This window comes from Ceratotherium simum, chromosome X (genome assembly GCF_057802395.1).
Source record: "Ceratotherium simum simum isolate JZ-2026a chromosome X, ASM5780239v1, whole genome shotgun sequence".
NCBI classification, from domain to species: domain Eukaryota; kingdom Metazoa; phylum Chordata; class Mammalia; order Perissodactyla; family Rhinocerotidae; genus Ceratotherium; species Ceratotherium simum.
This window is the reverse complement of record NC_141940.1, coordinates 91,251,408-91,278,427: the sequence shown is the minus strand read 5'-3', so window position 1 is coordinate 91,278,427 and position 27,020 is coordinate 91,251,408. Positions and strand designations below refer to the sequence as shown.

Sequence of the window (27,020 nt, the reverse complement as noted above, 5' to 3'; positions counted from 1 at the left end):
TTGCACATTAACAGTATTCATAAGGTTTCTCTCCTGTGTGAATTCTCTGATGTACAACAAGGTTTGCTTTCTGGATAAACACTTTTCCACATTCAGAACATTCATAGAATGTCTCCCCAGTTAGAAGTCTCTCCCTTTTATTAAGGCCTTGCTTATGATGGAGGGCTTTTCCACATTGACTAGGCTCAAAGAATTTCTCTCCAGGTTGAGCTTTATCAAGATTGGAATGGAAGCATAATTTCCAATATGTGTTACATTCATCATCTTTCTTTCTTACATAGCTTCTATTTTGACTAAGAAAGTTTAAATTATGTTTTGAACACCTTCCCCATGAATAATATTTAGGGAGTCTTTGTCTTATAGAAACAAAGTCTGGGCTCAGATAAATGATTTTTCTGCATGTTCTGAATTCTTGGCCACTTTCATCCTTTAGTGTTTCCTTGACTACGAATGCAGTTTTCCAGAGGTTTGTCTTGGCTTTCCTTGTGGTTATCCATCTGGTCATCAACTTCCCAGAATTCTAGGAAAGAAAATGCAATTAATCATCAAACTTGTGAATATTTCTCCTATAACATTAAAGGATAAAACTAATTCATAAATGCCCTGCTGTGAACTCCTATCAATAGGACTTGAGCTGATGTGGATGGCCTATCTCCATACCCCCCCACCCCACTACTGCCTTGAGTGCAAATACAAAGACATGGTGGCCCCATGTTTAACAAAAATAATTTAATACACAGTCAAGCTAAGGAAATTTATTATGTGACAAAGGAAATTTATTATGTGACAAAAATGAAAAGGAGATTTAAAGTGAGGGGTGAATAGAAATTGAAGCTGTGTGGCTTTGCAGTTAGGAGATTAAGGCTCTAATTCATGAGTGTGGCATGGATTCCAGGCCACAGGGCACAAATGTGCAGAGAACTAGAACTGAGCTACTTGCTTAAAGCTGGAAGTCACAAAGGACATTCCTGCTTTTAAAATAGGAACTAGAACGATGTCACCCACTGGGTAATGAAAACAGTAAGAAGAATCAGGAGTTACTTACAAGAAATTAGAACCCTAGTTATGTACCATATGTAGAAAGATATTTGGAAAATCCCAAATAATGTGCATTCCAAATAGACATTAAAGTATAATACAGGGAGGCGGAGTCAAGATGGCGGTGTAAGCAGACTCGGAACTCACCTCCTCCCGTGGACACAGCCAATTTACAACTACTCGTGGAAAAATTACCCCTGAGACTGAACTGAAAACTGGATAAGAGGAACTCCTGCAACAATGGACAATCCTAACTGAGGTAGAAGAGGCAGAGACTCCCTTCTGGAGAGGAGAAACGCCGCCTTTACAAGCCGCCAGCTTCACGGCCACCGGGAGCAGCCCACAGGTACGCAGCCTCCCTGGAGGAGCGGGGCCCTGAGCCGGGGAGCGCCCCCGCTGTGGGCATTTTGTGGGCCCAGCACAATCGAGACCAGCGGCATAATATCTGACTTTGCCTGCTACTAAAGCATTGGAGAGTACCTCCAGAAAACCCGGTTCACAAAGAAACTAAAACTGGCTCTTAAAGGGCCCACACGCAAACTCACCCGTTTCAGAAAGCATCCTAAAATCACCAGAAAGAAAGGTGCACAGTGCTGTGGTGAAAAGAGACTCACCTAATAGGCCCTGAGTGCATCTCGGTGAGGGGTGAGACCTCTCCAGGGACTGGGACATTGGCAGCAGCCATTGTTGTGGCCTGGTGTGAGCGTGCTGACACAGACGCCATGGGAGTTCTCCCTGAGGCCTGCTAGCCCAGGTCTGCCCCACCCGCTAGAGCACCGATTTAATCCAGCTCAGCCAGGGCAGGCAGCCCACCCTAGAGACTGGCCCCACCCAACAAGCCCTCAGGCAACTTGTGGGCCTGCATAGATTGGTGACTGGATTCTCTGCAGCCTGGCAACTGAGCCGAATTGAGCGGGGCAGGGTGTGCACAAGGAGCGGGTGGAGACTGTGGGGCAGTGGCAGAGTGTGTGGGGCTCCAGCTATGGAGAGACTGGGTCCGCTTGGGGAGGTCGGGGCGCACACACGGGGCAGGACTGTGTTGACTCTGTGTGTGGACCTGTGGGCGGCAGGGCTTGTCAGCTGCAGAAGACTTGTGCTTCTCAAAGACCCACATAGGGGGTTTGCCCCACCTTCCAAAGCCTGAAACAATTGGGTGCTCCTGTGCCTGAGGCCAGCCCCACTCAGCTGCAATCCTCAGAGAGCTGACAAGAGACCTAATAGGCTAGAGGCTTACAGCAATTGTAAGGCCCTGAGCCTAACAACCTGCCACGCTGGGGGCCTACTCACTTAAAAGAAATAAATGCAACACAAATGTGGTATTAGAACTTGCAGCCAACTGTGCTGGGGCTCCCCACACCTGATAAAGAGACTGAAGGGCCCACAACAACTACAAGCAGCTGAGCATTACAACAGCTGGCCAGGAGCATAACTCGGCCCCCCTGGGCGCCTACAGGGAGAGCAAACAGGCCACAACAGAAGGACACACGTAGCTCACATAGGGGTCACCGCTGGAACATTGAGAACTGAGGGAAGCACACTGGAAGACTCCTAAGGCATCACTTACATACGGTCACCTATCCAAGAGCAGGAGACGTAGCTGACCAACCTAATACATAGACACAAGCACAGGGAAAGAGGCAAAATGAGGAGGCAAAAGAATACATTCCAAGTAAGGGAACAGGACAAAACCCCAGAAAAGGAACTAAGTGAAACAGAAATGAGCAACCTACCTGACAGAGAGTTCAAACTAAGAGTGTTAAGGATGCTCACTGATCTGGGGAGAAGAATAGATGAACTCAGTGAGAATGTCAACAAAGAAATGGAAGATATAAAAAAGAACCAATCAGAAATGAAGAATACAATACTGGAAATGAAAAATTAATTAGAGGGACTCAAAAGCAGAGTAGAGGATACAGAAGAAGGGATCTGTGAGCTGGACAAAAGACTAGAAGAAATTACCCAAGCTGAACAGGTAAAAGAGAAAAGAATTCAAAAGAGTGAGGACAGTCTAAGGGACCTCTGGGACAACATCAAGCGCACTAACATCCGTGTTATAGGTGTCCTGGAAGGAGAAGAGCGAGACAAGGGGGCAGAGAATCTATTTCAAGAAATAATAGATGAAAACTTCCCTAACCTAAGGAAGGAAACAGACATCCAGGTACAGGAAGCACAGAGAGCCCCAAACAAGAGAAACCCAAAGAGGCCCACACCAAGACACATCATAATCAAAATGTCCAGAATTAAAAAGAAAGAGAGAATCCTAAAAGCATAAGAGAATGTCAAGTTACATACAAAGGAAACCCCATAAGGCTATCAGCTGACTTCTCAGCAGAAACCTTACAGGCTAGAAGAGAATGGCACGATATATTTAAAGTGCTAAAAGGAAAAAACTTACAGCCAAGAATACTCTACCCAGCAAGGTTATCATTCAAAATAGAAGGAGAGCTCAAAATTTTCCCAGATAAGCAAAAATTAAAGGAGTTTGTCACCAAGAAACCAGTGCTACAAGAAATGTTAAAGGTACTGATTTAATGGGAAAAGAAAAGACCACAAATAGGAAAAATTATCTATTTCCATGACTAGAATGTAATGGATACAAATGCACAAAAAAGAGGTTAGATATATCAAAAACATGAGGGAGGAGGGGAGTTAAAGAGTACAGCTTTCAGACAGAGGTCAAACTAAAGTGACCATCAATTCTGTATAGAAGAAGAAAGGAACAAAGAAGGACTACTAAAACACTGAGAAAAAAAAAAGTTAAAAAATGGCAGTAAGTACATACTTATCAATAGCTACTTTAAACGTCAATGGACTAAATGCTCCAATTAAAAGGCAGAGGGTGGCTGACTGGATAAAAAAACAAGACCCATATATATGCTGCATACAAGAGACACACTTCAGACCTAAAGACACTCACAAACTGAAAGTGAAGGGATGGAAAAAGATACTCCACGCAAATGGCAATGAAAAGAAAGCTGGGGTAGCAGTACTCATATCAGACAAAATAGACTTTAAAACAAAAACTGTAAAAAGAGACAAAGAATGGCATTACATAATGATCAAGGGAACAATCCAACAAGAGGATATAACACTTGTAAATATCTACACACCCAATGTAGGTACACCTAAATATATAAAGCAATTATTAACAGACATAAAAACAGAAATAGACAGTAACACAATAATAGTAGGGGACTTTAATACTCCACTTACACCAACGGATAGATCATCCAAACAGAAGATCAATAAGGAAACATTAGCCTTAAACGACACACTAGAACAGATGGACCTAGCAGATATATACAGAGCATTCCATCCAAAAACCGAAGAATACACGTTCTTTTCAAATGCACATGGAACATTCTCCAGGATTGATCACATATTAGGCCACAAAACAAGTCTCCATAAATTTAAGAAGATGGAAATAATACCAAGCATCTTTTCTGACCACAACGGTATGAAACTAGAAATCAATTATAGGAAGAAAATCAGAAAAGCCACAAATACGTGGAGATTAAACAAAATGCTACTGAACAACGACTGGGTTAACGAAGAAATCAAAGAACAAATCAAAAAATACCTGGAGACAAATGAAAATGAAAATACGACATGCCAGAATTTATGGGATACAGCAAAAGCGGTTCTAAGAGGCAAGTTTATAGCAATACAGGCCTATCTCAACAAACAAGAAAAATCTCAAATAAACAATCTAACAATGCACCTAAAGGAACTGGAAAAAGAAGAACAAACAAAGCCCAAAATCAGTAGAAGTAGGGAAATAATAAAAACCAGAGCAGAAATAAATGAAATAGAGACCAAAAAAACAATAGAAAAAATTAATAAAACCAAGAGCTGGTTCTTTGAAAAGATCAACAAAATTGACAAACCTTTAGCTAGACTCACCAAGAAAAAAAGAGAGAAGGCACAAATAAGTAAAATCAGAAATGAAAGAGGAGAGGTTACAACAGACACCTCAGAAATACAAAAGATTATAAGAGAATACTATGGAAAGCTATATGCCAACCAATTCGAGAATCTGGAAGAAATGGATAAATTCTTAGAGTCCTACAACCTTCCAAAACTGGATCAAGAAGAAGTAGAGAATTTGAATAGACCAATCACCAGTAAGGAGATCGAAACAGTAATCACAAACCTCCCCAAAAATAAAAGTCCAGGACCAGACGGCTTCCCTGGTGAATTCTACCAAACATTCAAAGAAGACTTAATACCTATCCTTCTCAAACTCTTCCAAAAAATTGAGGAGGTGGGGAAGCTCCCTAACTCATTCTACTAAGCCGACATTACCCTGATACCAAAACCAGACAAGGACAACACAAAAAAAGAAAATTACAGGCCAATCACTGATGAACATCGATGCAAAAATCCTCAACAAAATACTAGCAAATCGCTAGTATTTAACGTACAACAATACGTTAAAAAGATTATACACCATGATCAAGTGGGATTTATTCCAGGGATGCAGGGATGGTTTAACATTCGCAAATCAATCAACGTGATACACCACATTAATAAAATGAAGAATAAAAATCACATGATCATCTCAATAGATGCAGAGAAAGCATTTGACAAGATACAGCATCCATTTATGATAAAAACTCTGAATAAAATGGGTATAGAAGGAAAGTACCTCAATATAATAAAGACCGTATATGAGAAACCCACAGCTACTATCATCCTCAATGGATAAAAACTGAAAGCTATCCCTCTAAGAACAGGAACCAGACAAGGATGCCCACTGTCACCACTCCTATTTACCATAGTTCTAGAAGTCCTAGCCAGAGCAATCAGGCAAGAGAAATAAATAAAAGGGATCCAAATTGGAAAGGAAGAAGTGAAACTGTCACTATTTGCAGATGACATGATTTTATATATAGAAAACCCTAAAGAATCCACCAAAAAACTTTTAGAAGTAATAAACGAATATGGTAAAGTTGCAGGATACAAAATCAACATTCAAAAATCAGTTGCATTTCTGTACACTAACAACGAAGTAGCAGAAAGAGAAATTAAGAATACCATCCCACTTACAATTGCAACAAAAAGAATAAAATACCTAGGAATAAACTTAACCAAAGAGGTGAAAGATCTGTACATCGAAAACTATAAAACATTTCTGAAAGAAATTGAAGAAGACACAAAGAAATGGAAAGATATTCTGTGCTCTTGGATTGGAAGAATTAACATAGTTAAGATGTCCATACTTCCTAAAGCCATCTATAGATTCAATGCAATCCCTATCAAAGTTCCAACAACATTTTTCACAGAAGTAGAACAAAGAATCCTAAAATTTATATGGAACAACAAAAGACCCCGAATAGCTAAAAGAACAAAGCTGGAGGTCTCACACTCCCTGATTTCAAAATATACTACAAAGCTATAGTAACCAAAACAGCATGGTACTGGCACAAAAACAGACACACAGATCAATGCAATAGAATCGAAAGCCCAGAAATAAACCCACACATCTATGGACAGCTAATCTTTGACAAAGGAGCCAAGAACATACAATGGGGAAAAGAAAGTCTCTTCAACAAATGGTGTTGGGAAAACTGGATAGCCATATGCAAAAAAATGAAAGTAGACCCTTACCTTACACCATACACAAAAATTAACTCCAAATGGATTAAAGACTTGAATGTAAGACGTGAAACTGTGAAACTTCTAGAAGAAAACATAGGCAGTACGCTCTTCGACATCGGTCTTAGCAACATCTTTTCAAGCACCATGTCTGACTGGGCAAGAGAAACAATAGAAAAAATAAACAAATGGGACTACATCAAACTAATAAGCTTCTGCACAGCAAAGGAAACCATCAACAAAACGAAAAGACAACCTAACAATTGGGAGAAGATGTTTGCAAACCATACTTCTGACAAAGGCTTAATCTCCAAAATATATAAAGAACTCATGCATCTCAACAACAAAAAAACTACCAACCCAATCAAAAAATGGGCAAAAGACCTGAACAGACATTTCTCCAAAGAAGATATACAGATGGCCAATAGACACATGAAAAGATGTTCAAAATCACTAACTATCAGGGAAATGCAAATCAAAACTACAATGAGATATCACCTCATGCCCGTCAGAATGGCTATAATTAACAAGACAGGAAACAATATGTGTTGGAGAGCCAAGACTTGGAAGCAACCTAAGTGCCCATCAAGGGACGAATGGATAAAGAAGCTGTGGTATATATACACAATGGAATACTACTCAGCCATAAGAAACGATGAAATCCAGCCATTTGTGACAACATGGATGGACATTGAGGGTATAATGCAAAGTGAAATAAGTCAGAGGGAGAAGGTCAAATACCGTATGATTTCCTTCATTAAGCAGTAGATAATAACAACAATAAACAAACACATAGAGACAGAGATTGGATTGGTGGTTACCAGAGGGGAAGGGGGGAGGGAGGAGGGGGAAAGGGATAATTCGGTACATGTGTGTGGTGATGGGTTGTAATTAGTATTTTGGTGGTGAACATGATGTAATCTATGCAGAAACAGAAGTACAATGATATACACCTGAAATTTTTACAATGTTATAAACCAATGTTACTGCAATAAACAAACAATTAAAAAAAAAGTATAATACAAAGCTTAGAAGTTGAAAAATTCACCTAACAATTGGTCCTGCATTAGTGAAACCACTGGGCCCCAGCAGTGGTGCTATCCAAACAGTTCTGCAGCAATGCTTTCACAGCTTAGAGTACACAGAATTTCCATGGAAAAGAACTTTCACTGAAAAGGAGTTCACAATAAAAAATTACAAACCTCGAAAGGAAATGATTTGGAAATTTATGTCCACAGAAAAACCTGCATGTGGATGTTTATGGCAGCTTTATTCATAATGTGCCAAAACTGGAAGCAACCTAGATGCCCTTCAATAGGTGAATGGCTAAATAAACTGGTACATATGTACAAGGAATATTATGCAGCAATAAAAAGAAATGAGCTATTAAGCTATAAATAGGAACCTTAAATGCCTATTGCTAATTGAAAGAAGCCAGTCTGAAAAGGGTACATACTGTATGATTCCAGCTATATGACATTCTGGGAAAGGTAAAACTACAGAGACAGTCAAAAGATCAGTAGTTGCCAGGAAGGAGGGGGGAAGAGATGAATACATGAAGCACAGGGGATTTTTAGGGCTGTGAAACTATTCTGTATGATACAGTAATGGGGGATTTTTATGCATTTGTCAAAACCCATAGAACTGTACAATACAAAGAGTGAACCTTAACGTAAACTACTGACTTTTGTTAATAATAATGTACCAATTGTAACAAATGTACCACACTAATGCACGATGTTAATAATAGGGGAAACTGTGAGGGGTGGAGAGGAGTATAAGCAAACTGTCTGTACTAGCTGGTCTATTTTTCTGTAAATCTAAAACTGTACTAAAAAATAAAGTTTTTAATAAAAAAAAAAAAAAAGGAATGGCAAAATACCATGAAAATACTAGCCAAAAGAGAGCTGGAGTAACTACATTAGTTTTGGACAATGACTTCAGAACAAGAAAGACTGTCCAGGGCAAAGTGGGACATTACAGAATGATAAAGCAGTCAATTCTTCAAGAATATGTAACTGTCCTAAAAGTGTATGTACCTAATAACAGCACTTCAAAATACATGAAACAAAAACGGATAAGTCTGAAAGAGATAGACAAATGCACAATTATAGTAGGAGACTTCAACACTCCTTCTTTCAATAATTGATGGAACAAGTACACAGAAAAACAGTAAAGACGGGCCGGCCCCGTGGCTTAGCGGTTAAGTGCGTGTGCTCCGCTGCCGGCGGCCCGGGTTCGGATCCCGGGTGCGCACCGAGGCACCACTCCTCCAGCCATGCTGAGGCCGCGTCCCACATACAGCGACTAGAAGGATGTGCAGCTATGACAGACAACTATGTACTGGGGCTTTGGGGGAAAAATAAATGAATAAAATCTTTAAAAAAAAAAAAAAAAAAAAAAAAGAAAAACAGTAAAGATATGGAAAACCTGAACGCACTATCAACCAACTTCATAGAACACCGCATCCAACAACGGCAGAATACACATTCTTTTTAAGTGCACGTGAAACATTCAACATATTCTGGGTCTTAAAAAAAACCCTAACAGATTTCTAAGAAAAGAAATTATACTATGTACAATAATAGAATTAAATTAGAAATGAATAAGAGAAAGATATACAGAAAACCCGAAACACTCAGAAATTTAATGATATACTTAGTTTTAAATAAGTCTTAAGGGAAATTAAAAAATATTTTGAATGAAAATGAAAACGCAACATATAATAATTTGTGGGACACAGCTGAAGCAGTGCTTTGAAGAATATTTATAGGACTGAATGCATAAATTAGAAATGAAGAAAAATCAAGCAGAAGAAAAGAAATAATAAAAATTAGAGCAGAAATCAATCAAATTGAAAACAGGAAATGTCCTGCAATGGGTGAATGGTTAAACAAACTGTCGTATATCTATTTGGTGGAATACTACTCAGGGACAAAAAGGAAGAAACTACTAATACAACAACCAGATGAATTTCGAGAATTACGCTAAGTGAAGAAAACCAATCCCATAAGGTTACATACTATATCACTCCATTTGTATAATATTCTTAAAATGACAAGATTATAGAAATGGAGAACAAATTAGTACTTGCCAGGGTTTAAGGAGGGGGTGAGAGTGGGGAGAAATGGATATGGCTATAAAATGGTAATATGTGGGATCCTTGTGGTTCTGTATCTTGTGTGTATCAACGTCAATATCCTGGTTGTATTTTGTACTATAGTTTTGCAAGATGTTACCATTGGGGGAAACTGGGTAAAGGGTACAGGGAATCTCTCTGTATTATTTCCTTTAAGTGCATGTGAATCTATAATTATCTCAAAATACAAAATTTAACTTAAAAAATGACCAAATATTCCAAAGAGAAGAATGGAGAAGCAGGACAACAACAAAAAAGAGGGGACAAGCAGAAAAGAAACAATAAAATGAAAGACCTAAATCCAACAATATCTATAATTACATAAATCTAACACTCTAAGAAAAAACCCACAATCATATCAATTGATCCATAAAAAGCATTTATAACATTCAACACTCAGTCATGATAAAAACTGAGAAAACCAGGATTAGAAGAAAACGTCCTCAACCTTCAGCAGGCATCTATGAAAAACCCTACAGATAAAATTATACCTAATGGTGAGACAGTGAATGCTTTTATCCCAAGATGAGGAACAAAGTACGGATGTCGCTCTCCCTATACCTAGTCAACATTATACTGAAGATCCTAGCCAGTACCATAAGGCAAGAAAAAGAAATAAAGGCATCCAGATTGGAAAGGAAGAAATAAAATAGTCCTTATTCATAACCACAGGATCATTTATGTAGAAAATGCCAAAGTATCTACAAAAAAGGAACAATCACTAATATGTGACCCATAGGAAGGTCCTAGGATACAAAGTCAATATAGAAAAATCAATAAAATTTCTATAAACTAGCAACGACCAATGGGAAATTGAAATGCTAAATAAATAAACACACACACACACACACACCACACCATTTATAAGAATATAAAATGCAGGAATAAATTAAACAAAATATGTGCAAGACCTGTCCATTCAAAACTACAAAACATTACTCAGATAAATTCAAAAAGACCTAAATAAATGGAGAGATATACCATGTTAATGAATTGGGAGACTCAATATAGTTGGCATATCTATGATCCACAGATTCAATGTAATCTCAAACAAAATCCCCTGCAGGCTTTTTTTAAAAAATAATTTTTTAAAAATTCTATATATTTTTAATATATAGAAATTGACAACGTGATTCTAAAATTTATATGAAAATAGCAAGGACATAGAGTTGTCAAAACAACTATGAAAAGAAACAACAAATTTGGAAGACTCACACTACCTGATTTGAGCACTTAATATAAGACTAGAGGAATTAAGACAGTGTGGTATTGGCATATAGACTGATGCATATGTATTCAACTAATTTTCAAGAAGGGTGCCAAAGTAAATTAATTGAGAAAGAATAGTCTTTCCAAAAATGTTACTGGAACAATTGGAAATGCACATGTGAAAAATAATAATAATAATAAAAGAATGTTGAACCTTCTAACACCAGATATAAAAATTAACTCATTATCAGTCATAGCCTTAACTGTAAGAACCAAATTATAAATATTCTGGAAGAAAACATATGAGAAAATCTTTGTTACCCTGGGTTAGAAAGAGATTTGTTAAACGGGACACAAAAGCATGAACTATAAAAGAAAAACTTGATAAACTGGACTTTATCAAAAACAGAAGCATCTTCTTTGAAAGACACTGTGAAGAACAAAACAAGCCACAGCCTGAGAGTAAATACTTGAAAAACACATAGACCATAAAGAACTTGCATGCAGAATATATAAAGAACTTTCACAATTTAATAACAAACAAAAATGGCAAAAGATTACAACAGACACTTCACCAAAGAAGATATACAAATGGCAAATAAGCACATGAAAAGATCTCAACATTGTTAGTCATTACAGAAATGCAAATTTAAATCACAATGAGATACCCCTACACACCTGTGCAAATGATGTGTTGTTGGTGGGGAAAAAATGGAACAGCCATGTTGGAAAACCGTTTGGCAATGTCTTATAAAGTTAAACATATGCTTACCACACGACCAAACAATCCCACTCCAGATGTAGACCCAAGAAATATGAAAACATATCTGTACAAGAATGTTCACCAGCTTCATTTATAATAACCAAAAACCGGTAACAGTGTGCATTAACTGGTCCATGGATAAACAAACTGGAACATTACTCAGCTATACAAGGGAACAAACTACCAATACCTCCACAACATGGATGAACCTAAAAAGCATTAAGTGAAACAAGTGAGACACACAAGATTACATACTAAAATATTCATTTATAAGACATTCTACAAAGAATCCAACAACAAGAAAAGAAAATTGATCAAGTCTAGGGGTAGGGAAAGTAGTTTAATTATAAAAGGAAATAAGGGGTTTTGGGGGGACATGAAAATGTCCAATATCTTGATGATGGTGGTTACATGACTATATATTTGTAAAAAGTACAGAACTGTACACCTAAGAAAGGTGAACTTCATGTTATGTAAATGACACCTCAGTAAATCTCACTTGAAAAAAAAAGGAAGGTGGTCATAATGAGCATAAACATATAGAACATACATGGAAAATACAGGGAATTATGTTAAGACTATTACCTTTTACAGTCAAAGATCACATGGTGCCATTAATGCATTTCCTTTTATTAAAATACCTAATAAGCATTAAGGATAGACAAAACACTAACAAACACTGAACTCTAGTTAATGATCTGCTGCCTGTGGAGGTATTTAGGGGTGAATGTACTGATCTCTGCAACTTACTTTGAAATGTATCACACACAAAAGATAAAGTGTAGTGATGGAAAGACTAGGGAATTGGTAGGCAGATAGATATGCGATAAAGCAAATGTAGCTAAACGTTCACTGTAGAATCTAGGTGGTGATATATGGGTGTTCAAACTACAATTCTTTCACTTGTTCCATGTGAAAATTTTCATAATAAAATGTTGGGGAAAAAAGAAACCAGAAAGAGAACCGCAAAGTAAACCCAAAGTAAGTAGAAAAAATGAAATAATAGTAAAAGGAGAAATCAACAAAATAGAAAGCAAACGACAGAAAAAATTTAACAAAGGCAAAAGTTCTTTCTATGAAAAGCTCAAAAAACTTGAAATAAACTTCAGAGTTTGTAGGACTGCAGGGAACTAGTTTTTATTACTATAATGAGGCTACTCTTCTTTTTTTTTTCTGAGGAAGATTAGCCCTGAGCCAACATCCGATGCCAATCCTCCTCTTTTTCCTGAGGAAGATTGGCCCTGGGCTAACATCCGTGCCCATCTTCCGCTACCTTATATGTGGGATGCCTGCCACAGCATGGCCTGACAAGCAGTGCGTAGGTCCATGCCCAGGATCCGAACCCATGAACCCCGGGCCGCCGAAGCGGAGCATGTGAACCTAACCACTACGGCACCAGGCCGGCCCCGAGGCTACTCTTAAGACTAACGGTTCCTAGAAGATTTTTATTATCTCCGAATGACCAGAAAATTTATGGGACCTGCCAGAGATTTTACCCAGGGACCAGAGGAAAATACAGTCCTGGAAGTAGCTTGAAGTATGGAGTAAGGGGGAAGAGAATCGCTTGTCCGTAGTGAGTCCACACGCACGTGTCCCCATCCCACCTGATCCCACGCTCCTGGGTGAAGGCCTTGCTATGTCTCCCTGTGCCTCTGAAGCCCTCTTGGGGGATATTGAAAGCAGTGGATCTGAACTAGACGTGGGCATCAGAACTATCTGGAGTCCTGATGAGTTATTTTTGAGTTACTGAGTTAAGTTATATTTCAGTTATTACTCAAAATGCACATAACCAGTCCATCCAAGGCTTTCTGAAACAATTACTAGAGTGTGGAGCCTATTCGTGAGTATCCTGAGGTTCCAAGCGTCACTAAGTGATACACCTCTGATTAACAACCTGTGCATTAAAAATTATTCCATACGGCTCGGACCGGCCCAGTGGTGTAGTGATTGGGTCTATGCGCTCCGCTTCAGCGGCCCCGTGATTGCGGGTTCGGATCCCGGGTGCAGACCTACACACCGCTCATCAAGCCATGCTGTGGTGGCGTTCCATATACAAAGTAGAGGAAGATTGGAAACAGATGTTAGCTCAGAGCCGGTCTTCCTCAGCAAAAAGAGGAGGATTAGCACGGATGTTAGCTCAGGGCTGATCTCCCTCACCAAAAAAAAAAAAAAAAGCAACAATTGTCGGACGTCGTCCACCAGCCCCACAACTGCATAAGAACAAGAAGCAGACTCTCTCTCTAGGGGTCTGTGTTCGAGGCAGAGAAAGAAGCCACAGGCACTTAGCAGGGTTTATAGAAAGTTACCAAATGGAATGCAAAAACAGAAGCTCAGCCATATTATTTAAAGTTACACATGTAACCAATAAAGAAGCTAAAAGTAAGAATTTAACAAACATTATAAACAGCTGGGGAGCAGACCAAAGTGTAATTGAACTGAATCTGTATTTTTTCTAGAGGAGAGAGAAAACTGGAAACTCCAGAAATGCAGGTATGAAGGTATTCCCTGGACCCACGGAGGCGCTCATCAGAATTAAAAACAGAAACCTTGAGAAGAGGCTGCCCTTGGAGGCGTGACTGGGAATGCACTAAGATTCCACTGTATCCCATACAGTTCTGCACTCTTAGCCCGAACATGTGCCGGCAGTTTGTACTACAAGGGAATTGTGACTCAAGAGGGCAGACTGTGCCTCTGAGTTTGCTTTTCCTCCCTCCAGGATACCACTGAAACGAGAACGAGACTCACGGTCATTACAATTCCTGGAAACACTGGAAGGAGGAAAAAGCATGCCGTGAGCAGACCAGAAATCCTGCTGAATCTCTACAAGGCGGCAGATATGGGACTGACTGTGCAATAAAGGGGAAATTGCAGCCCAAAACGTCCCTGGGAGAAGCTACAGAGGCTGTGTGCACGCCAGCACGGGGAGGCTCTGAGAGAGAGAGTGCATCTGCCAAGCAGGAGGGGGCTCTGGGGAAGCCATCGGGAGTCACCTGGGATCCGCCGGGCCAGCGTCGGACTACAGCTGGATCCCTGAAACTGATCTCAAAACAGCTGCTGAAAAGCAGATTCGGATTCAGAAAATCTGAGGTGGACCCCAAGAGCCTGCATTTCCAATCGAGCCAGGGAGATGCCCAGGCTGCTGGTCCACGGACCACACTGAACAGTCACAGCGTTCTTCGGGATGGGCCTGTGGAGTGGCCACTGTAAATGGGAGAGAGAAAGAGGAAGACCAACATCTGAAGGGTTTCTGGATCCCTAGTAAGGGGCCCGGAGCACAAAGAGACGAACAGAAAAGGGAAAAAGCAGCTCCACCCAGGACTGCGACACTGCTCACTGAAGCATGCCACCGTGGGAGTAGTGTCCTCGCAGGCTTCTTTATTTTTTGAATAAATAAAGATAATACAAAAGACTAAACAGTGGAGTGGGAGAGAAGGACTGATCAGAGGAGGAATCCGACAACAGGAAGAGTCTGAGAGGAAATAAGAAGAGAAAAGAGAGACCTGTGTGAAGGGTGACACTGTCTAGCCACAACGTGAGGGCAGACAAGGACACGTCGGGTAGCCGGCCTGGGAGACTCGAAGGTCACTAGCAAAGCTTTCTTGTCCATACCGACTCCAATGAACCGGGTAGGATAACTTTCCTGAGACTCAAGAAAAGACTCCACGTTTCAGCCTTGAAGGGCCCACAGAATGCCAAATAAAGAGGAAACATGTCACCTACCTCTACATCTCATCTGATGAAAATGCAAAAGCCCAAGAGGGGGGAAGGTCCTAAAAGCTTCCACAAAGCAGACGGAGAAGGAAGGAGAAAAGGCTCAGCACTTCTCTCTAGCCACCCAGGATGCTGGAAGGCAGAGACGAGATCTAAAGAACAGCCGTGGCTGCCCTCTGTCTGCACCCCAGCAAGAAAAGGGGGCTGTAGAAGGGTGGCAGGTGGGGACATCGTGTGGATATTACAGCGGGTGGTCTCATTCCATCAGAGCTGAGGCGTGTCCCCAAGTCTGGGGGCCCTGAGAAGAGCTCCTGGGGGCACCTCCAAGGCCAAGCTCTCACTGACCCACTAGGTCCCCCTTTGACTGGCCCGGCTCCTGCGCACCTGGACGGCTCTGCATTGGGGTTTCTCCGCCTGCCATCGCGGCCTCTTCTGCTTGTCCCAACCTGAAGATCACATCTGGTTTGGCCACTAGGTAACCTGTGGAGGGGAAAATGACAGAGGATTTCGTTATTCATGCCAGAGGCATTCCAGAACCGAGGCCCATCCTTGCAGGCTGAAGATGGTCCGGCCTCAGTGACTGCCCCACAGGCACAGCTGTTTGCCCCTCAGAGCAGAGCATTCACAGAGAAGGCAAGAGCACAAACTTCCTGCGCAGGGTGCAATGGGGATTATGAACCCTTGACAGGGAGCCCTAGGCCCACACTCATTCAGGGCTTCAGAGGCCCCCGAGCGTGCAGCCGCGAGAGAGGGAGACACGAGTGGGAGCGTTCTAGTCATACTGTGGAGTGGTCCCTCACCCACGGAGACCAGGTGGCTGTAGTTCTCCAGCATGACATCCCTGTAGAGGTTCTTCTGAGCACCGTCCAGTTGCTGCCACTCCTCCAGGGTGAAGTCCACAAACACGTCCCTGAAGGTCAACGATTCCTGCAACAGCACATTCCTCTTTAGCTCCCAGTGATCGGCCAACAGGCCGGGACAACATTTCACATACATCGAGTGCCTGCTCTGTGCCCATCCTCAGTCCCGCACGTGTAGTAAGGATTTCAATCCTCCCCACCACCCCCGGAGAACCCTGACAGAAGAGGACGGCAAGGCACACAGAGTGTAAAGTCACTTGCTCAGGGTCATACAGCTAGGAATTGGGGATTAAAATCCCTCCGGTTTTAAACCACCCACGTGGGTGGTTTCCGCACCCACGTTCTTCAACACTACACCGCATTGCCTTTCTCTCTGTAATTGTTCTTAAGCTGCCCAATGTCCACAATTTGACACAGTATAGTATATACGGTGGTTATGTAGCTAAAATTACTTTAAACCTGACAGGAAAACAGATTGGTGTTAGAAATATCTTTCCCTGGAAATTCATTCATTCAACACATATTTACTGAACAGAGACCAAGCTGGTAAGTCCAGAGGACGTTGTTGTAAGAGGTTTGGTGGATTTGATCCGAGACATAAAAAGGAACTTTCCAACCCAAACGAATGGAATGAATGCACACTTTATTATACAGGGAAGGGTAAAGGCGAAAGTTAGCAAATAGATATGGAGAATACAGGAAGTAGCTATATACAAAGAAACATCAGACTGGGTACTTATCCAAATAAGTCGATATACAGAGGAAACAACATCAGATCGATCGAAAAAGAGAAACATCAGATCGACCGAGAGAGAAACATCAGATCGGGTACTTACGACATCCACGCCCTTACTTCGGGGAGAGTCCCTTTAACTGACACAGCTAGGCAGGAGTGCCAATGGAAAGAGGTCCTGGGCAAGGGGTCCCCCTGATCGGCGAGACTCTCACCAGGCCCCAGTTTCCAGCAGCTTAGACAGTATGAGTAATCTCCAGAGTAAGCCTTTGGTGTTCTCATGCACAAATGGTTATCAGTTGTGTACGTGCATTGAGCTCCTTGGTTATCACCCCAGCCCGGCACAGGCGGCCAGTCCGTCCCGGGCTATGACGCCCAAAGAGTCTTGTAATCTTACAAATTGCAACTATCTCTGTGAGAGAAGGGGCAGTTCCCACAACACAGAAAGCCACTTTATATTTCTTTGTGTGCTGGTGGCTGTAGGTTCGTGGAATGGCCAAACATGGCTGTACTCATGTCAAGACAGATGTCAAGATTAATAAAAACAAGCACACACCTCCTGAACTGAAGGAGCTTCAGTCTAGTAGAGGGAGAAAGACAACACTTACAAACTCACGTATGAAAGGGAGGGAGGGAAGGAGGCAGGAGGGAGGGCTGCCTCCCGAGGGCAGTGACAGAGGTAGGACAAGGAACAGGGAGGAGGAAGAAGTCAGCTCTGCTTGGGGCTGCCAGAGAAGGCTTTGCAGAGGATATACAACTAGAACAAACAGTCTAAACACAGCTACCCAATCAGGACCAACAGTGCCAATCTTAGCTACCCAGTCACGAGACAAAGAACAGGTCTGTGTCCGGCCTGGTCAGCAGACTGAGGTAAACAAGGAAGGTCTGTGTTTGGCTCGTCACCACCAAACAAGATTTACTTCTCTGAGTGCCTGAATTCCTATCAGAGCAATAACCCACCTACTTACGCTCCGGATCCCATCCTGTCCCACCCACACTCGGTGGTCTTAAATTCAATGAGACATTTTACACCCACAAGGCCCCAACAGGCCATAGGTGGCACCAGTTTACTCGGCTTTGCAGAAGGATACGAGATGGGAAACAGCGTGCAGAAGGGCAGTGACAGGCAGGTGGCGCCAGCAGGAGGCTTTCTTAGTGCAATCCAGTAGCTATTAGCCCAAACTACCCCCAGCCCTCGCCCCCGCCATGCGACAGCTGAGGTGCCCGGGAACAAGACCACACTGGTGAGTGTAGGCAGTATCTGGCTTAGAAGCCTGAAGCTGCTCCATACACCAGTATCTCTTGTGACAGGCACATCTTCCAGGGCCCTGGCACAGGACATGCCCTGTTATAAGAGTTACACTGGACTCAGGAAAACCCAAATCTGTGGCTTCCCACTAGCTATTTACAGTTATTCACAGTCCTCCCAGTTCAGATGCACTTTCTTTACCAATCAGGTGGCATTTTTACCACAAGTCACAACGCCTGGTAATACAGCCGTCATTCCACCATTTTTGGGTTTTCAGTGACACAAAGCTAAAACCAGGCTAACTCAAGGTCCTGTTTCCCTAAGGAGGAGAAAAGCTTTTATTAACACTAACTCAGTGTTATACTTCAATGACGACAAAGCTGAAAGTTAAAAACCACTAACAGATCCTACACATACAGGATCAGAATGCAGCTCATAATCAAAGTATTTGAAATCACTGCAGAAAAGGTCATTAGGAAAATCTGGCTAGGTATTTATACGGGGGAAAAACACACCATAAAACTGGATTCGCTATCTCACTCCAGAGTCTAAAATAAATTACAGATGGATTAGAGATTTAAATGTGTGCCAGATCACCATAAAATTAATAGTCGAGTTAAAAGTTTTTATACTTTTAGAGTGGTGAAAGTCTTTCTAAGCCATCCCCAAATTCAGAAGACACACAGGCAAGGACTGATAAACTTGACTACCTGGACATCAGAAATTTCTAAATAGCAGACAGAAATTTTAAAAATTCTCAAACATTAATATGAAAGTGGGAAAAATATTTGTAAAATACAAAACAATGATCTAATTTCCTTCATACACTAAAATTCTAACAAATCATTAAGAAAAAGACCACATCCTAATATATAACTGAAGGAACGTGAAATACATTTCTAAGAGCATAGCATTTATCAACCTTCAGATTCTTCTTCTTCTTCTTTTTTTTTTTTTTGGTGAGAATAGCCCTGTGCTAACATCGGCCAATCCTGCTCTTTTTTTTTTTGCTGAGGAGGACTGGCCTTGGGCACGGATGTTAGCCCAGGGCCAATCTTCCTCAGCAAAAATGAGGAAGACTGGCATCAGATGTTAGCTCAGGGCTAGCCTTCCTCACACACACACACACAAAACAAAACAAACAAACAAAAAACAAAAACAAACAAAAAACCCCCAAAAAACAAAAAGCCAAAAAAAAAAAAGATCTAGTCTATTAGCAACTTTGAGGTTTATAATGAAGTATTGTTGACAATAATCACTACGCTGTGCATTAGATCTCCAGGACTTATTTATATCCTTCAGGTTCTTCAACATTAAAAAGATTGATAATACCCAGTGCAGTCAAGTGTGTAGAAAAAACACCAAAGAAGTTATAAACTGTTTACTGCCTTCTAGGGGGGAGAAACTGGTTAATATACATCAAAATGTACATTGCAAATACCCTTTAACACAGCATTGCCCTTTCTAGGATTTTACCCTAGACTTTCAGTAAGACAGTAAGAAAACACAACTGAATAGAATGGACAAAAGACTCACAGCAACAGAAATATAAGTGGCTACTAAACACACAAATAGATTACAAACCTCACTAAAGTTCAAATACATGCTAATTAAACAGTAAGATGTTATCTTTTACCTGCAAGACTGGTAAACGTTCAAAAGACAAAGAGCCACTGTTCATGAGGGTACTGGAGCATGAGTACTCTCATATGAGGTAGGTTGACAGGTGATCTGGCAGTACCTATTAAATTTTTTCTCCTATTTTAACCAGTAGTTGCATTTACAGGGCTCTATCCTACTGAAATATTTATATGCCCACAAGGATGTTCGAGGCAGCGTGATTCGTATTAGCGAAAAGGAAGGGAGATGGCCCTAAAAGTCCTGTGTTCCTGGGACTCCGATATTGGTGGAGCGACAGCTATATTACCAGGCGACATTGCTTACGACAAAAAGGACCCCTGCTTAGTAAACAAACTGCATCAGGACTGGGAGGTCGAAGGAGACGGTAAATACAGTGGTACGACTATCCTCGCTGCACTCGAGAGCAGCCGTTATAAAAATGGCCGACAAGAAGGGACGTCTGGTACATTTTTGTTAAATGAAAACAAGCAAATTTCAGAATATGCATAGTTGGAGCAGATTTTCATTAAAAACCGCCCATGCAAAATTCTGGGTTTTTTTGGTGTACACACACACACACACATACACACACACATCTGGAAGGCAAACAGTTACTAGAAGGGCTGAGACTGGTTTCATTTGTCAGAATGCAACAGAAAAGGAGGATTGAAAATGAGCCCTGTTTTCCAGTCTTGAAAACTAGGGAGGGGAAACATCTTTTCATATGGCATCACACGGTTTTCTTATAGATTGCCTGTCTTACCTTTCTGACTACTTTTCTACCACAGTTTTGGTCTTTTTTTGTATCATCAGTTTGCATTTTCTGTACGTAAATCCTGTGTGGATCATACGTACTGCAGGTATTTTCTCAAACGTCTTTTGACTGTACAGATTTTAATATTCTAGTGCAGTCTAATCTGACAATCTTTCTCCTTATGGTTTCCGGGTTTTCCATCTTCATCAAAAATATTTATGGCACCGAGCAACGTTATACAAATATCTTCCTAAATTTTCATCTAATTTCTCAAATATATATTTAGTTCTTTAATCAGTCTAGAATTTTACTTGTATATGTAGAAGAGTCTAGCTTTGTTTCCATCCAGATGGAGACTCAATTGTGCCGCCATCATTCATTAACCACTGTTTTTCCACATAATTGAAATGACATTTTTATAACCTTGACTCACAGAAGCCTTTTTAAGTAATACATGGAATCTAGAAGCCACTAAGGATTGTGAAATTAGACCACATTTAAAAAATTTAAGTGTCTACTCCACAAGATATATAATCCAAGTCAAAACAAATGACAAATCATGAAAAAATATTTACAACATATACGACAGAGGTCTAATTTACTTATTAAGTTAACATAAAGAGCTGGCAATCAGCAATCAAAGTAATTCCACCCCCAAGAGAAAAATGAGCAAATGACTAGAATAAACATTTGAAAGGAAAAAGCACAAATGGCATTTAAAATATGAAAAGACACTCAAGTCCAGAAATGCAAATTAAAATGCACCACTCTTTTCTCCCCTCACAATGTTTGCAAAAATTACTGTGATTGCCCGTCTATGGGAAAAGGCATCCTACTGTGGCTAGGAGTGCAGAGCAGTACATGCTATTTGGAGGGCAATTTGACCATCTTGAATCAAAATTCAAGATGCTTGCAGCCATTGACCCAGAAATCTCCCTTGCAGAAAGATGTACTCGCATACAGCTGAATGTACACGGATATTCACTGCTATGTTGTTTATGGTAGCAAAAGACTAGGAATATCCTAAATGTACATCACTAGGAGACAGGTAAATAACAAATGGTATTTGCACCCAATAGAAGATCAAGTGGCCATTTTGGTAAATGGGGTAGACTGGTTTTAAACCTTGGGTAATTTTGTCCCCCAGGAGACATTTGGCAATGTGGGGCGACATTTTGGTTGTCACAACTAGAGGAGGGAGTGCTACTAGCATCTCGTCGATAGAGGCCAGGGACGCTGCTATACATGCTACAACGCACAGGACGATCCCGAACAACACAGAATAATCTGGCCCCAAATGGCAACAGCGCCACAGTTCAGAATCCCCGGGACAGACTGTACAAGTGCACTGGAATGATCAGTAACAACTAGAATGTGCTCCAATTTGTGAAATAACAAAAAAAAAAGAGGGAGAGAAAAGAAAAGAAGAGATTCCTATATCTAGATAGATATGCATACATGATCTTTGGAAGAACGCATGAAACACTCAACAAGGAGACAACAGGATGGGGCGACAGGAAGAATTATTCTTCACCTTTTGCTGAACAAAGCTTTTGTCTGAAATTTTTACCATGTGCATGCATTACTTTAAAAATGTGTGATTCAATTTATTAATGTTCTGTTCAGAATGTTTAAAAAATTTTGGCATCCCTATTCTTAAGTGAAACTGGTTTATAATTTTCCTTTTCGTACTATCTTCATCAAATTTAAAGTTAAGCGGCTTCATAAAATAAATTGGGTGCTTTTTCATCTTTCAACAGCCTGGAAAATTAGAACACAGAAATTATTTGGTCTTTAAAAATTAGTAAAAGTAGTAATTATGAAGGATTTGGGAGGACAAATTTAAAGTCTGAGTATCGTTTAGTCAAAATCCGACTTTCACGCATAACCTCCATAACACTTGTACTCCTGAGCAAATAGATACATAGAAAATTGTTCATGAGGCACTGTTTATACCATTAAAAAAATTAAAAACCTAAATATCCATGAATAGAGAAATAGTTAAATGATACATCCATACCACAAAATGGGAACTGATAATCTTTGTATATTGATGAGGAACACCACTCAGAATATAACCAGGTGGGAAAAGCAAGATGGGCAGGGGAGTCTGATAGTATTTCTGCAAAAATGCACACAGCTTTACATGGGTATCTGTTTTCAGTTAATTAAACTGAGGTAAATGCATCTAACCACTCTGTCACCAAACTGTTAACAGTGGGCATCTCTGAGGAAGAACTTGGTACTGGGGGGAGAAGAAGTGGGGATGTTTTGGCTACTATTTTTATATGCACATTAAAACATTAAGCACGGATTTACCTGATTTTAAACTTCATAAAAAGAAAAAAGTGAACAGGAAGCATGATAAGTCTATGTATTTAAACAATCTTCTCTGAGACGGAAAAGAAGAAAAGATGAAGACCAGTTCCCAAAGGGAAGCAGTTCAGAGAGAAGTCTGTTTTTTTTTTTTCTTTTTCTTTTTTGTGGGGAGAGGAAGCACTGGAGAAACCTGAGGTGGATCACAGGTTGAACAGAAAACGGCCAGAGCAGAGGGGATTAGCAGATTTCTCAAGGTTACAATATAGATTCCCCAAAGCTGCCTCAAGCTCACTGGAAACAAAGAAGGGAGTGAATTAGGAACTCACCTGGGACATGGCCATCCTCTTCTGCCCTGGACAAAGGATGGAGATCTACAAAGGCAGAATTAGAAGGTCGAGATCAGTGCATACAGCCCAGAGACCATCATCACCAGCCTAGTAAGAATCACCTTTGAGGGGCCGGCCTGGTGGCACAGTGTTTAAGTTTGCACGTTCCTTATCAGTGGCCAAGGGTTTGCAGGTTCCCATCCCGGGCATGGACCTACACACCAATTATCAAGCCATGCTGTGGCGGCATGGCATACATAAAGCACAGGAAGATGGGCTTTTGACCCAGTGCCAATCTTCATCAGCAAAAAGAGGAGGATTGGCAACAGATGTTAGCTCACGGCTAATATTCCTCACCAAAAAAAAGAAGAATCACCCTTGAACCCTGGGGAGAATGACCTGGAAACACAGCCTCATAGCTCCAGCCTGTTCCCTTGGGACACGGCTAAGATCAGGTGGGTTTTGCACGTAGAATTTTTTTCTCTTCCTGAACAGACGTATGCCTTGTGTTGAAAGACATCTACTCAGAAGCCATTAACAACCGGACACCTCCTTTCTCTCAAGAATTCTATTCCTGGAAATTTACCATAAATAAGCAATCATAAATGAGCACAAAGCTGCAAGGATATTAACTGTAGTTGTTTTCAACATTCAAAAACTTGGAAGCAACTAAACCCTGAGCGAAGAGGACTGAGTTAAAAAATAAGACACACAAAATGGGATCCCTCATGGGCTTTAAAAATGCTATGGATGGGCCGGCCCCGTGGCTTAGCGGTTAAGTGCGCGTGCTCCGCTCCTGGCGGCCCGGGTTCGGATCCCGGGCGCGCACCACTTCTCCGGCCGTGCTGAGGCCGCGTCCCACATACAGCAACCAGAAGAATGTGCAACTATGACATACACCTATCTACTGGGGCTTTGGGGGAAAAAAGGAGGAGGATCGGCAATAGATGTTAGCTCAGAGCCGGTCTTCCTCAGCAAAAGAGGAGGATTAGCATGGATGTTAGCTCAGGGCTGACCTTCCTCACAAAAAAAAAAAAAAAATGCAGACACTGGTTACCTTTGAGTGATTTCACCTTTCCTCGTGTGTGTACTTGCCTTTTCTCATTTTTGACAGTGAATATGAATTACTAGTGAAATAAAAATTTAAAAAGATTACAAATCCCCTATGCTCATGCTGAGCCCTAGAGGTCCTGGACCCTCAGCAAAGTCTGGAGGACAGGGACACTCCGCTGTGGTTTGGAGGAGGGAGACAAAGCAGGGCTGAGGGCACTGCGGGGCGGGAGGGGGCGGGGGAGGAGGTGAAGAGCCAGCATTGGTCAGTTCCACATGGAGCTGGAAGCCTTGCCCGCCTGCACCCTCTGCCCCTGGCTGGCCCTCCACTACCCTGTTCCCGCCCCATCACCTCCTCCATTCCCACGATTTCCAGTTGATTGCCGCCCTCTTCCCTGTTTGGCAGTTTTGAAAGGAAACTTTCAACAAGGAGCTTTTGGGCAGAGTGACCCCTGTTACTGGAGCAATCCCGCGGCAGCATCAGGACAGCAGGGTTCAGCGCCTTGTAGCTTAACAAGTCAGGTTCTCAGGCCCAGTCACAGTAGCATCAAAAGGCAGCAGAACTAGATGATAGCATACTCACAGACTACTCTGAAATTCTACAAACTGTAAAAAAAAAAAGAAAAGTAAACAAAAAAAAACCCTTTGCTGCACTTGAGTCAAGGTGGAGGGAGACTGAACATTTCTGCTAGAGGAAGATGGGATGTTCATGGTATGGGACTGACTCAAATCCAGAAATAGCCAACAGCAAACGAGGGGAGCACGATGGTGTGTGCCTAGGAGTGTCAGGGGAGGAGAAAGTCCTGTGAGGCTGGTAGTGATCCTTCCCCGCCTCATCCTGCCCTTGCAGGCACTACAGCAGGGCACCGGCCCCATGGCAGCATCCGTCTATCCTTCTGTACCTTTCATCTCTCTCTCCTGTAATAGGGGCCAACTCCCCATTGTCACCCAGGCCTTCATGGTGGCTGGAAGTTGAACCAGCATGCCAGCCTTGCTCTCTCTCAGCTGGAGGGAGGGACAGAGGCCACTGCAGGTCCAGCTCTTCCACGACCTGCTGTCCTGTGAGCCTCCACCCTCTGCCCTGAGCATCAGGGTCTGGGCTCTGGGCTGAGACTTCTCCTCCCACTCCCCTCAGAGGAGCTCTCTTGCTCCTAAGGAGGAAGGACCAAGGGATTCAGAGCCAAATGCCTCTCAGCTGGGACCATCACTTCAGCACCAGATCTCTGCCTCTGACCTGTGAACTCACCTCCTTGTGAGGCCTCAGGCTGGGTCTTCTGTAGACTAACTAAGGAAGCCCAGGGTAGATAAGCTGGAGTCTGAAATTGGTGAGCAGTGGTCTCAGGCATGCACCCCTACCCTGGAAAGACAATGACCACACAGGAGATCCAATTAGTAACCCCCATGACGGAGTGCAGTGCAGGAAAACTGAAATGTGTTACTCGACACAAGAAGGCACAGGGCCTCACTCTAGTTTTAAGAGTTAACACTTATCAAGACTCAACCATCGCCAGACAAGGAGCTAGGCACTGCCTTACTTCCTCAGAGTCCGGGCTCTGGAACCAAACTGCCTGCCTGCTCCGGCATTTATTCATTCAATAAAAGAGGTGAGCGCCTACTCTGTGCCTATTCTACTGCTCTACGTGTTGGAGAGACATCAGCGGACAAAATATAAGAGTTCCCCGATCTTGCAGAGCTAGATTCTAGCAGGGGAGACAGTCAGCAACAAACATGATAAAGAAATTATAGGGTCCGTTAGAAGGGGATAAGTGCTAGGCAGAACAAAGTAAAAGCATCCCCCGGTCTACTAGCTGTGTGACTTCGGAAAGGTTCCCGAGCCTTTCTGTTCTTGCTTTCTCTGTAGGAAATGAAGATAATCCTAGTACCTACCTCACAGGGCTATTGTGGAGATTAACGTGAAACACAACGGTGCCTCGCATTCACCAGGCGCTCAGTAAACAGTCGCTGAGTGCTTCAATGAATGAATCAGTCAATCAATCACTGGCTGACCCCACAGCCCGCCCCCCAGCACTCACCCCCACGGTCCTGTCACTCAACTCCCCAGGGCGCGAACCCATTACCCACGGCCCCTTCGACCCTCCCATCAAGCTCACCCCCAACTCCGCCTCCCTTACTGCGCTACCAGGCGCCCGGCATCTCAGGGCGGATAACAACAGCCACCGTGAACTCGCGTCGCCCTCGGGGTCAGCAGAGCACTTCCGCTCCCCGTCACCCTGGAGCCCGAGGTCGGGGCGTGGCGCACGCGCACGAGCGGTCGGGGGGGGGTGGTGGGAGAGCCACCACGACCAATGACCGACATGGCGCGTGTCAGGGACCATGATTCTGACGTGGTTCCCTGTGAGGCGAGATGGAACGACAAGAACTTGCGACCGTTTTCCGCGACGAGTAGCACGACAGGCTGGGGAGGGGTCTCGGCGCGGACGATCGCCGGGTCCCCCTCCCCGCCGCCTCCGAGACCGAAGCCCCCTCTCCCCATTCGTTCTCCTGCGCGGCCGGCCCTCGTCGCGGCGCACCCTGGGGAGTTCGCGCCGCTCCGTCCCCCAAGCCACACTTTCTGCTTCCTTTAGATCCCCGGAATAAGAGAACGATAGCGGCGCCTGCGGCCGGCAACAGCGGCACATGGGCGCGGCCAT

The 27,020-nt window shown here is 42.4% G+C and overlaps 2 protein-coding genes across 9 annotated transcripts in view; both read right to left on the bottom strand.

Moving 5' to 3' along the window:
* LOC101398697 (uncharacterized) overlaps window positions 1–27,020 on the bottom strand; it is a 727,039-nt gene that overhangs the window by 1,486 nt on the left and 698,533 nt on the right. The window contains 1 exon segment of the mRNA XM_087426438.1: window positions 2–110. Within this exon segment, the coding sequence (XP_087282564.1) occupies window positions 2–110 (109 nt within the window).
* KRABD4 (KRAB domain containing 4) lies at window positions 109–27,020 on the bottom strand. 8 transcript variants are annotated; one of them, XM_087427226.1, is made up of 8 exons: window positions 26,481–26,673; window positions 26,257–26,338; window positions 25,616–25,726; window positions 23,719–23,893; window positions 23,320–23,364; window positions 16,259–16,385; window positions 15,843–15,938; window positions 109–520 (listed from the first exon to the last, which is right to left on the bottom strand). In XM_087427226.1, exons 4-8 carry the CDS (start codon window positions 23,734–23,736, stop codon window positions 423–425), a joined length of 384 nt encoding a protein of 127 aa, XP_087283352.1. In that variant the 5' UTR covers window positions 23,737–23,893; window positions 25,616–25,726; window positions 26,257–26,338; window positions 26,481–26,673; the 3' UTR covers window positions 109–422. The 8 variants fall into 8 exon arrangements, 6 of the variants coding, with proteins under 6 accessions (XP_087283352.1, XP_087283353.1, XP_087283349.1 ...); XM_087427227.1 differs by lacking the exon at window positions 109–520 and adding an exon at window positions 6,760–6,791; XR_015550567.1 differs by lacking the exons at window positions 109–520; window positions 15,843–15,938; window positions 16,259–16,385; window positions 23,719–23,893 and having other exon boundaries at window positions 23,319–23,364; window positions 26,481–27,020.

Coding starts and splice junctions, on each gene's coding strand:
- KRABD4 (XM_087427223.1), bottom strand. CDS start 27,020: ATGGCCGCGCCCATGTGCCGCTGTTGCCGGCCGCAGGCGCCGCTATCG. Junction 25,727..26,480: donor TAAGGGAGGCGGAGTTGGGG/GTGAGCTTGATG, acceptor TTGTCTTTCCAG/GGTAGGGGTGCATGCCTGAG.